This window comes from Manihot esculenta, chromosome 9, assembly GCF_001659605.2.
Source record: "Manihot esculenta cultivar AM560-2 chromosome 9, M.esculenta_v8, whole genome shotgun sequence".
NCBI lineage: Eukaryota > Viridiplantae > Streptophyta > Magnoliopsida > Malpighiales > Euphorbiaceae > Manihot > Manihot esculenta.
Window position 1 is genome coordinate 13468267 of NC_035169.2, and position 12706 is coordinate 13480972.

Below are 12706 nucleotides of genomic sequence, written 5' to 3' on the forward strand. Positions count from 1 at the left end.
CAGAAAAAAGCGAGTATTGATGATAAACCGGATGTTTGGAGGTGTTCGGATCTTACTTTTTTTGAATGGAACTATATTTTTTACTTATCATATTTTTACGCCTCTATTTTATAGTGACAATTCATGACTTATTTTGAATGATCTTTATGTAGTATTGAACAATTGTAGCATTGGACAATCGTTATACAGTGTCATAATGCTACTAATTAAACATAATTTTTATGATATTAATTTGTATAAAAATATATTTATATTGTTTTTATAACTAAACATATTTTCTGTAAAATAATTAAATTTCAAAACGAACATCACTTTAATAAATTTATAATAAAAAATTAAATACTTTCTTTAAGTTTAATTTATTTTTATAATAAAAAAATTTACGGGAAGTACCAGCACTTGCTTAATAAGAGCGTGACTATGTACCTAGACAACACCGCCTCTCCTCTATTATAGGTTTCCCTTCGCTCAAGACGCGAGGCTCAAGAGCCTCCAAAACTCAAGCAGAAACGTCATATGGGGAAAGAGTGGAGAGCTGAGTGGGAGAAAAAGGCTGAAGATTGAAGAATTGCTCTGTTTCTTCATCCTCTGTTTCAAATTTCTTTACTGTTTCTAATATCTGAAGACCCCCAATTTTTCCTACTTTCTAATTTGAATTATACCTTGAAAACATTTAGCGTTTCTTTATTGTCTTTGAATGATCTTGATCAATAAAGCAGTGTTTTCATTGTGCGATGGGAAATTTTTTTTATCTAATCTTGATTTTCACTTGAATGAAGTTTTCTTTCATTTTTCAATGAAAATGGGTGAAAATTTTCCCTTAATTAACAATGAGAGTCCCCCCATCTCTCTCTCACTCAAATAAATGGGGGGCTTTTTTTGTGTTTCTTGATTTTCTTTTTAGCATTTCTTTGTTGCATTTGAATGATCTTGATCAGTAAACCGGTATTTTCGTTGTGCGATCGCGGAATTCTTTTTAATTTTGATTTTCACTTGAATGAAAGTTTCTTTCATTTTTCAACGAAAGATTAGTGAAATCTTCATTCAATGAGAGTCCTTCCATGGGATTTATGAATTCTTTTATTTTTGTTTCTTTTCTTGGGTGAAATCATATTGTTGGTTTATGAAGTCTTCTCATCTTCAGAATTTTGCAGTTCGTTTCATTTGTTGGCTAGGTTTAGCAAGAATCGGGATTGGGTGAAATTATTTTACTATTGTTTTTGGTTCGGCTTTCATATTGCGCTTGCTTACGATCCCATAATTTACCAGGCTTGATCGGGCTGTGACTTTAGATTCCTATTGGATAATTTCCGGTATGAATGTCATTTGGATTATTTTTCTTTTCCTTTTCCTTTTTAAGTTGGTGATTATTGGGTCCTTAGATCATACTGCAGGGAAATTCTGTGGCGCGAGCTAAATAAGCTTAACCAGGCTAATGCCCTTTTCCGCAATAAATTGCAATTTCCCGACATAGAAGGCTCAGGGTTGCGGACGCTTGTCAATCAAAGACAAGTAAGCTTTTAGGAGAATAAGAAAGAAAATTTCTTTTATTTTCAAATGAATGCTGCTGTCTTTGTTTTTGTTTTCGCTTTATTCCAGTGATAAAGTTTTGAAGTTTGATCTTGGTGTAGAAATTCTGATCAGCCATAAAGAATGTACTGACCTTGGTATGTAATAGCTAAGCCAAAGTCCCAGTGATCCATGTGTCCGTCTTGCTGTAAGCAATAAAGTTTTAGCTGCTTAATGCAGATGCTAATTATCCTTAAATACTCACATGTATATCTCAATCAACAAAGAAATTTTTTGATAGTTTAATATTTAACATCATCAAATTGTCTGGTATAGCTGCAATGTCAAAAGGTCTTGAAGATTCTGATGCTCTAAAAGCAAGATATCTAGTTCCAGACAACGTTTGTTGAACTATTAACTAAATGAGAACATTATTCATATCTGGGTTTGCTTTCTACTTCTATACCTCTTATACCTTCTGCACATAATGATGCCAGGAAATAGTTCCGTTCAAGATCATCATGGACTGGCTTTTAATGTAGTTGATGAACTGCCCAAAACTGTGACACTACATTAAATCAGGGTTCTGATCCAACAAGTATGGACTTTCATCCTATTCAGCAAACTCTACTTCTTGTTCAGTCCTTAACTTGGCGTCAGCAATTTAAGGTACCTTCTTGTCTGCAAAGCTGTAAATTGAAGTGATTTTTATTTCTTAATTTAGCTTCTGGGAAGTTAGTTCCAGGGAGAAGTTGGTCTCCGAAAATGTTGCCAAGTATTGAATTTTGTAGGAAGTTCAATGATACTGAAGTTACAACCCTTTCTGAGTTATAAGTTCAGATTTTGAACAAAATACTTCTTTAATTAAAATAATCTATATTTTTTATTGATCCTGGTCAAATTCAGGCATCTATTGTCAAATATATCTTGCTATTAGATGCGTCTTATAGAGTTCTTATGATTTTTTATGTGGTAAGAATGTATTATGAAAAAAATAGATAAATGGAAGAAATGTTCATCTTTGCTCATGATTACAATTTCAGCAATTTTATATGCATGTCATTCATTGTGCAGTACAGTTATACGGTAATGTCTATAATATTTTAAGTTTATTCTGAAAAGTTAAGCGAATATTAAAATCCGTTACTAAATTTGTAATCAGCAGCGGATAGTAATGGATTGTACAATCCATTATTATTGAAATCTATTATTTATTGTTAGTGTTAAAGATGTGTGGTTTAAATTTGAAACAAATTTAAATCTCTTATTAATTTTAGTAATGAATTGTCAAATCCGTTACTGATTTATGAACTCAATTGTCGAGTGCGATTCATTAGTAACAAAATTTGAATTTTATTATTAAATTATAGTAAATAATATCGCCTTTTTATTTTTACAAACCCTTCAAAAAAGAAAATAAAAAATTCATATTCTCCTTCCTTTCCTTTCGGACCTTTCTCTTTTCACATTTTGTTCATTTTTCTTTTTGTCCATTTCTATTTATTTCTCTTTCATATTTTTCGCCTTTTCTTTATTTTCTCTCCTTAATATTTCCTTATTATTTTTTTTATATTCCACTATTTTTTTCTATTTTACTAACGAGCATATTGGTAATATATTTATTGCTAAATTTATTACTAAATCATTCATTAATAGATTTCAAAATTTATTGCAATATTTTTTTATTTTTTCTTTTTCTTTTTTTTTTTTATTTTTTCTCATTTTCTTTAATTATCTCTATTTTCTCTCATTCTTTTTTGATTAATTTCTCTAATTTTCTCTTTTTTTTCTTAACTTTTTATATTTTCTTTAATTTTTTTCTTTTTTCCTCATTTTTCTCTTCCTCTCATTTTCTACCGTTTTCTCTTATTCTTTCTTTTTCTTTTTCTTTTCTCTCATTTTAAGCTTTTTTTTTTTCATTTTTTTCCATTTTTTCACATTTTCTCATATTTTCATCCTTTTTCTTTCATTTCATTTCTATAATTTTTTCTCTTTCAATTTCTTTCATTTATTTCTATTTTATTTCATTTCTTCCTTTTTATATGTTTTTTTTACTTTTTCTTCCATTTTCTTTTATATTCTTCCATATTTCATCATTATCTTTTTTTTCACTTTTTCTCCATTTTCTCCCGTTTTCACCCTTTTTTTTTTCCTTTTTTTTCCTCATTTTATCCATTTTTCTCATTTTATTTTTTTTTCTTCGTTTTCTCTTCACTTTCAATTTTGGTATTTTTTTTCTTCCTTTTCTTCCATTTCTTTCATTTTCTTCTATTTTCTTTCATCTCCTATTTTCTTTTTCTTTTTCTTTTTAACTTATTCATTTTTCTCAAATTTTCTTTCATTTTTCTCATTTTTCTTCCTTTTTTTTTTCTTTCATTTCTTTCCAGTCATTTTTTCTCTTTCAATTTCTTTCATTTACTTCTATCTCTCGTTATCTTCCAATTTCTCTAATTATCTCTTTCTTTTTTTTCCTTTCCTTCTATTTTCTATAATTTTCTCTTCCTTTTTATTTTATTTTACTCCCTTTCTTTGATTCTCTCTCTTTTTTTCCATGTTATTCCCTTTTTTTTTTCATTTTCTCATCTTTTTTCTTTTTTTTTTTCACTTTTCTCCATTTTCTTCATTTTTTCTTGTTCTTCATTTTCTCTTCACTTTCAATTCCTATCATTTTCTCTTCACTTTCGATTCCTATCATTTTATCTTCCTTTTCTCTTTCACCTTCTATTTTTCCTTTCTCCTTTGTTTTTTTCTCAATTTCTCTCTTATTTTTTCTTTTTCTCTTATTTTCTTCTATTTTCTTTTTATATTAGTATTTTTCACTCTCTCTCATCTTTTTTCAATTTCTCTCGGCATCTCTTCCCTTTCCTTCCCTTTCCTTTCCTTTCCTTCTATTTTCTATAATTTTCTCTTATTTTCATTTCATTTTACTCTCTCTCTTTGATTTTTTTCTCCTTTTTTTTCTTTCACGTGATTCCCTTTTCCCACATTCTCTTTTTTCCATCTTTTTTCACTTTTTCTCCATTTTCTTCTATTTTCACTCACGTTTTTTTCCTTTTCACTTTATTTTATCCATTTTCTTCATTTATCCTTACTCTCTTCATTTTCTCTTTGCTTTCAATTTTTGTCTTTCTTAATTTTTTCTTTCATTTTCTTCATTTTTTTCTTAATTTCTCTATTTTCTCTTCCTTCTTTTTCCTCAATTTCTTAGTCTTATATTTCTTTTTTGCCATTTTTTTTAATTCTTCTTTTTGTTGTTCTCTTATTTTCTTTCATTTTCTTCAATTTTCTCTTTTTATTACTTTTATTTCCTTCTATTTTCTATCATTTTCTCTAGTTTTTTCTACATTTTATTCATTTTCTCCCCTTTTTTCCTCATTTCTCTTCACTTCTCTATCATTTTCTTATATTTTATTCCATTTTTTCTTCTTTTTTTCTTGCTTTTTCTCACATTCTTTTTTGTCATTTTTCTTCTCTTTTATCATTTTCATTTATTTTCTCTCATATCTTCTATTTTTTTTCATTTGTTAATTTCTCTCATTTTCTTATATTTGATTCTTTTCTTTCTCTCATATCTTCTACTTTTCTTTTATTTCTATTTTCTCTCATTTTTTAATTTTCTTATTTTCCCTCATTTTGTATTCGTTTTCAATTATTTCCTTCCATATCCTCTCATGCTCTTCCATTTCTTCTATTTTCTCTCTTTATGTTATTATCTATTGTTAAGAGCTACGTGGACCTGATCCTCTATTGGAGGAGGTACGTAGGCAGCCTTTGGGTGCGGTTGAAATATAATATATGTTAAGACTTTAATTAGCAAATAGTAGCGATGTAAATTCAAGCCATATTAACAGATTTTCATGTTGAATAAATTACTTATTGGAAATTTAATAAGTTCAATATGACTAAAATAATTAACATACAAATAATTATATTTATAAGATTATAGATAAAAATAAAGCCACAAAAGAAATCATTGAATTAGCTATGATATAGGAGAACAATTTTGATAAAGAGACCATGAGTGAATTAGACCCTTAATATTGCCAAAACTTGACTATAACTTAGGATCGAAGCATACAGAAGTACCTAAAATGAATAACTTGGAAAGCTTGTCAAAGGAACGAAAATTGGCATGTGAATAGGTGCAATTTGTGATATAAAACAGCAATTGAAAGGCAGTGTCACAGTCTGCATATAAAACGTAAGTTGGCATTTGAAAGGCAGTGTCGTAGTTCAGTTATAAGGCATAGACGAAGTGTCGCACCTATCCCAAATCCTCATTCACTAGCAAACTAAATGAAATTGTTGCTTGAAAAAATAAAGAATAATGGCATAAAAATCCAAAATTTTATTTCTTGGCACAATAAATTAGGATTTAAAAATATTTGGCGATTCTTTCCAAATTTGAATTGAAAGTGGGGGAGCATCTGTCGGTAGCAGGCCATATTGTATTTTTTTATTACTTGATGCTGGACTCTACGCTACACCTTGGATAACCAAGGCGAGGTATTAATCCTTGGTTAATTAAGGTAAAATTCTTAAATGGTGTAGAAAAACCTAAAACGCTCTCATTGACGCCGTCGCTCGCTGCCGAATTTATTTTCCCAACTTCGTCTTTCGCACAAAAAGTTGTCCTTCTCGCTTCACCACCATTTTGGCCTCAGAAAAGGAGATATTGCCTTCGTGCTTTCTCCTAACTCTATTCACCTTTTGATACTTTTTCTTTATCTTCTCTCTCGGTGTCGTTACCTCTCCTAAAAAATCAATTATCTTTAAACTTGAGATTCTCCACCAAATTCAGCTGTTGAAACCTATACTTGTGTTCGTCACGTCGAATGCTGCTCATACAATTCCTAATCTCAAAACAATCGTACTCGACTCTCCCGAGTTTGAATCGCTGATGATGGGTCTAGCTCACGGTGGAGAAATGGAAGGAGGGAAGGTTTACCAATTGGACCCTGGGACAATTCTCTATCCTCACAGACTACTGGTCGAGTTAATGGATTGGTTTTGGCTCATCGAAATTTCAGATGCATGGTGGCCCTAAGTTATGCGGTTTACACGAGCTGGATGGCAGCTGCAACTTTATTTTTTTTCGTTGTCTTATTTTCATGTTTATGGTTTATGTTATTTTGTGAGAGGTTTAACTATAGGAGTGGCGGTGGTATCCATAGGTAGATTTGATATGAAGACAGTGTTGATAGTAATTCAGGAGTGTAAGATAGACTGCACCGGCGGTCGAGCTAATAAGTAAGGATCCTAGGTTGTTAGACGGCTAAGATTTTAGCTCTCTAGATGTTGCAGGTTGCAGCGTTGCTTTGCTTAGGAAAAGCGTAGTTGAACTGTTCCGTGAACAATTTCCAAATTTGACTTTAAGTTAGGTTAGTTAAACACCAAACTTGGATTTTTACCATTAACCGGTGGTTAATTTCTCATATTGGTTATTCAATGTGTAGCGTATGATCCACCATTAAGTAACTAAAAAATACAGATGGAACCTCACGTTAGCTACCGACAAATGCTCCCCCGCTTTCATTTCAAATTTGAATTCAATTGCTAAATGTTTTTAAATCCTAACTTATTGTACCAAGTGAAATCATTTTAATTAAAATGCAAAAATTCATAAAGGTTTAAATTTTTTATGTCATTATCCAAAAATATATTAAATGTCATGAAATACATGATAATAGTTACTTGACAAAATGAGAGAAGCACCACGGTACTTCCCCATTTCGGTTAGTTAAATAACCTTATAGGGGTGTTGGAGTTAGTGGTATTAGAGCTAACGTTTAGGCCTTTCTAGGTGTTAAGGAGAAGAAATAAGCCTTATAAATTAAGGTCTGGATATAACTCTACTATAGGCTTCTGTAAGCTGGCTAAGAATGTTATTTAACATTCAACATGTGTTAGAAGATAGAAGTGATAGTCTAAAGTCGTGATCGCGATAATCCATCCAATGCTACAAATGTTTGTATTGTAAGCTGAAGATTACATTATGGACATTGGAGCATTGAGTGGAAATTGTGTGCATCACTTTTAAGAATCTGCTAGGATATAGTAGATGCCGTATATCTGATGCAGTTGTACCATGACAAGTTTCTAACTGCTGTGAATTGACTTCGAATAAAAGTTTATATCTTTTTGGAATAAAATACAAGAGATATTAGCAATAAGGTATAGAGAAATTCTATGAGAGCGACAATGTACTAAAAAAAAATAATTGTTTTTGTGTTGTTTATCATTAAAAAGAGGAATTTTATAAATATTATGACATAAGAGAAATGAAAAAATGGAGAGGTATGAGTAGATGAAATAGGCTAGAACATGTTAGTGACCAATTTTCTTGTTCACTTTTTACTGTGATGATTGTTTGATATCGAAACATAGTATTAACCTTTGAGAGAAATAAATTTGAATTATCATAATAACATATTCAAGAGTTTTAAAGAAAGTTTAATTATCTAAAAATTATGTAAGAGGGGATTGAAGATACAAGGAGAATACGCACATAAAATAAGTGGTAGTTATGAGATGGTAGGTGTGATTAAGGGGTTAATTTATCTCATTAATGACATATTAGTTACTCTAGCTAGGAAAAAAATAAGGAAGATTGTAGAGTTTATCCAACTTTTAAGAACATGACATAGATAGTGGATGATTTCGTAATGTACTTTTTGATAAATATTTCGATTCATCATTTGGAAGTGGGTAGGGTTGCCTTTAAGATTATATTGAAGGTCTATGTTGGAAAACCGAATTAATCACTGCAAAAGTTTATTCTTTTTCCCTTTTTAGAAGCATTATTACATTTGATAAGATTAGATAAATTATTTTGGCGGAATTGATATTATTTGAGATAATATTGTTGTTTATTGGAAGTTTAGTTTTTATCTATATTGGTGATATAGTTAGATTTTAAACACTTTAATCGGTACAAGTAATTATTATTGATAGGTTATATTGATATCTGTTTATATATAAATATGTGTATATATATATATATATATGTTTTGAATATTGGTATTTAGTTTCTTAATACGATTGTGCAAAGTATAGGTATAAAAATATGAAAATATAATTATTTATGTTTCCTTAGTTATTTACTGGTTTCTAGATATAACCCTTATTCCTCCAATAGATTGTTGAATAAATGAATAAGATTATTTTTGTATAGCATAGTGTGATATTGTGGTTGATTATTAGCAAGAATAAATTATGTTAGTATAAACTTTATGTTATTATCTATTGTTAAGAGCTACGTGGACCTGATCCTCTATTGGAGGTACGTAGGCAGCCTTCGGGTGCGGTTGAAATATAATATATGTTAAGACTTTAATTAGCCAATAGTAGCGATGTAAATTCAAGCCATATTAACAGATTTTCATGTTGAATAAATTATTTATTGGAAATTTAATAAGTTTAATATGACTAAAATAATTAACATACAAATAATTATATTTATAAGATTATAGATAAAAATAAAGCCACAAAAGAAATCATTGAATTAGCTATGATATAGGAGAACAATTTTGATAAAGAGATCATGAGTGAATTAGACACTTAATATTGCCAAAACTTGACTATAACTTAGGATGGAAGCATACAGAAGTACCTAAAATGAGTAACTTGGAAAGCTTGTCAAAGGAACGAAAATTGGTATGCGAATAGGTGCAATTTGTGATATAAAATAGCAATTGAAAGGCAGTGTCACAGTCTAGATATAAAACATAAGTTGGCATTTGAAAGGCAGTGTCGTAGTTCAGTTATAAGGCATAGACGAAGTGTTGCACCTATCCCAAATCCTCATTCACTAGCAGACTAAATGAAATTGTTTCTTGAAAAAATAAAGTATAATGCCATAAAAATTCAAAATTTTATTTCTTGGCACAATAAATTAGGATTTAAAAATATTTGGCAATTTTTTGCAAATTTTAATTGAAAGTGGGGGAGCATCTGTCGGTAGCAGGCCATATTGTATTTTTATATTACTCGATGCTGGACTCTACGCTACACCTTGGATAACCAAGGCAAGGTATTAATCGTTGGTTAATTAACGTAAAATTCTTAAATGGTGTAGAAAAACCTAAAACGCTCTCATCGACGTTGTCGCTCGCTGCAGAATTTATTTTCCCCACTTCGTCCTTCGCACAAAAAGTTGGCCTTCTCGCTTCACCACCATTTTGGCCTTAGAAAAGGAGATATTGCCTTCGTGCTTTCTCCTAAATCTATTCAGCTTTCGGTCCTTTATTTCTATATCTTCTCTCTCGGTGTCGTTACCTCTCCTAAAAAATCAATTATCTTTAAACTTGAGATTCTCCACCAAATTCAGCTGTCGAAACCTATACTTGTGTTCGTCACATCGAATGCTGCTCCTAATCTGAAAACAATCGTACTCGACTCTCCCGAGTTTGAATCGCTGATGATGAGTCTAGCTCACTGTGGAGAAATGGAAGGAGGGAAGGTTTACCAATTGGACCCTGGGACAATTCTCTACCCTCAAGGACTACTGGTCGAGTTAATGGAGTGGTTTTGGCTCATCGAAATTTCAGATGCATCGTGGCCCTAAGTCATGCGGTTTACACGCTGGATGGTAGCTGCAACTTTCTTTCTTTTTCGTTGCCTTATTTTCATATTTATGGTTTATGTAATTTCGTGAGAGCTTTAACTATGGGAGTGGCGATGGTGTCCATAGGTAGATTTGATATGAAGACAATGCTGACAGTAATTTAGGAGTGTAAGATAGACTGCACCGGCGGTGGTGCTGATAAGTAAGGATCCTAGGTTGTTAGACGGCTAAGATTTTAGCTCTCTAGATATTGCAGGTTGCAGCGTTGCTTCGCTTAGAAAAAGCGTAGCTGAACTATTCCGTGAGCAATTTCGAAATTTGACTTTAAGTCAGGTTAGATAAACACCAAACTTGGATTTTTACCATTAACCGATGGTTAATTTCTCATATTGGTTATTCAATGTGTAGCGTATGATCCACCATTAAGTAATAAAAAAATGCAGATGGAACGTCACGTTAGCTACCGGCAAATGCTCCCCCACTTTCATTTCAAATTTGAATTGAATCGCTAAATGTTTTTAAATCCTAACTTATTGTACCAAGTAAAATCATTTTAATTAAAATGCAAAAATTCATAAAGGTTTAAATTTTATATGCCATTATCCAAAAATATATTAAATGTCATGAAATACATGATAATAGTTAATTGACAAAATGAGAGAAGCACCACGGTACTTCTCCATTTCGGTTAGTTAAATAATCTTATAGGGATGTTGGAGTTAGTGGTATTAGAGCTAACGTTTAGGCGTTTCTAGGTGTTAAGGAGAATGAGCAAGTATAAGCAAATCTGTATACCTTATAGGTTCAGGTCTGGATATAACTCTACTACAGGCTTTTGTAAGTTGGCTAAGAATGTTATTTGACATTCAACATGTGTTAGAAGATAGAGGTGATAGTCTAAAGTCGTGATCGCGATAATCTATTCATCGCTACAAACGTTTGTATTGTAAGCTGCAGATTGCATTATGGACATTGTAGCATTGAGTGGAAATTGTATGCATCACTTTTAAGAATCTGCTAGGATATAGTAGATGCCTTATATCTGATGCAGTTGTACCATGACAAGTTTCTAACTGCTATGAATAGACTTCAAATAAAAGTTTATATCCTTTTAGAATAAAATACTAGAGATATTAGCAATAAGGTATAGAAAAATTCTATGAGAGCGACAATGTACTCAAAAAGCATAATTGTTTTTGTGTTGTTTATCATTAAAAAGAGGAATTTTATAAATATTATGATATAAGAGAAATGAAAAAAAGGAGAGTTATGAGTAGGTGAAATAGGCTAGAACATGTTAGTGACCAATCTTCTTGTTCACTTTTTACTGTGATGATTGTTTGATATCGAAATATAGTCTTAACCTTTGAGAGAAATAAATTTGAATTATTATAATAACAGATTCAAGAGTTTTAAAGAAAGTTTAATTAACTAAACATTTTGTAAAGGGGGATTGAAGATACAAGGAGAATACGCACATAAAATAAATGATAGTTATGAGATGGTAGGTGTGATTAAGGGGTTAATTTATCTCATTAATGACATATTAGTTACTCTAGTTAGGAAAAAAATAAGGAAGATTGTATAGTCTATCCAACTTTTAGGAACATGACATAAATAGTGTATGAATTCCTAATGTACTTCTTGATAAATATTTCGATTCATCACTTGGAAGTGGATAGAATTGCCTTTAAGATTATATTGAAGGTCTATGTTGGAAAACCGAATTAATCACTACAAAAGTTTATTCTTTTTCCCTTTTTAGAAGCATTATTACATTTGATAAGATTAGATAAATTATTTTGGCGGAATTGATATTATTTGAGATATTATTGTTGTTTATTGGAAGTTTAGTTTTTATCTATATTGGTGATATAGTTAGATTTTAAACACTGTAATCGGTACAAGTAATTATTATTGATAGGTTATATTGATATCTGTTTATATATAAATATGTGTATATATATATTTATATATATGTTTTGAATATTGGTATTTAGTTTCTTAATACGATTGTGCAAAGTATAGGTATAAAAATATGAAAATATAATTATTTATGTTTCCTTAGTTATTTACTGGTTTCTAGATATAACCCTTATTCCTCCAATAGATTGTTGAATAAATGAATAAGATTATTTTTGTATAGCATAGTGTGATATTGTGGTTGATTATTAGCAAGAATAAATTATGTTAGTATAAACTTTATGTTATTATCTATTGTTAAGAGCTACGTGGACCTGATCCTCTATTGGAGGTACGTAGGCAGCCTTCGGGCGCGGTTGAAATATAATATATTTTAAGACTTTAATTAGCAAATAGTAGCGATGTAAATTCAAGCCATATTAACAGATTTTCATTTTGAATAAATTAATTATTGGAAATTTAATAAGTTTAATATGACTAAAATAATTAACATACAAATAATTATATTTATAAGATTATAGATAAAAATAAAGCCACAAAAGAAATCATTGAATTAGCTATGATATAGGAGAACAATTTTGATAAAGAGATCATGAGTGAATTAGACACTTAATATTGCCAAAACTTGACTATAACTTAGGATAGAAGCATACACAAGTACCTAAAATGAATAACTTAGAAAGCTTGTCAAAGGAACGAAAATTGGCA

At 30.4% G+C, this 12706-nt stretch overlaps 1 protein-coding gene across 1 annotated transcript in view; it reads left to right on the plus strand.

The window, feature by feature from the left end:
* Positions 1-413: 413 nt before the first annotated feature.
* LOC110608352 (potassium channel AKT1-like) overlaps positions 414-12706 on the plus strand; it is a 30905-nt gene continuing 18612 nt past the window's right edge. The window contains 3 exon segments of the mRNA XM_043959904.1: positions 414-1313; positions 1395-1512; positions 2007-2178. Coding sequence (XP_043815839.1) covers positions 2110-2178 — 69 coding nt within the window. The 5' untranslated portion in view covers positions 414-1313; positions 1395-1512; positions 2007-2109.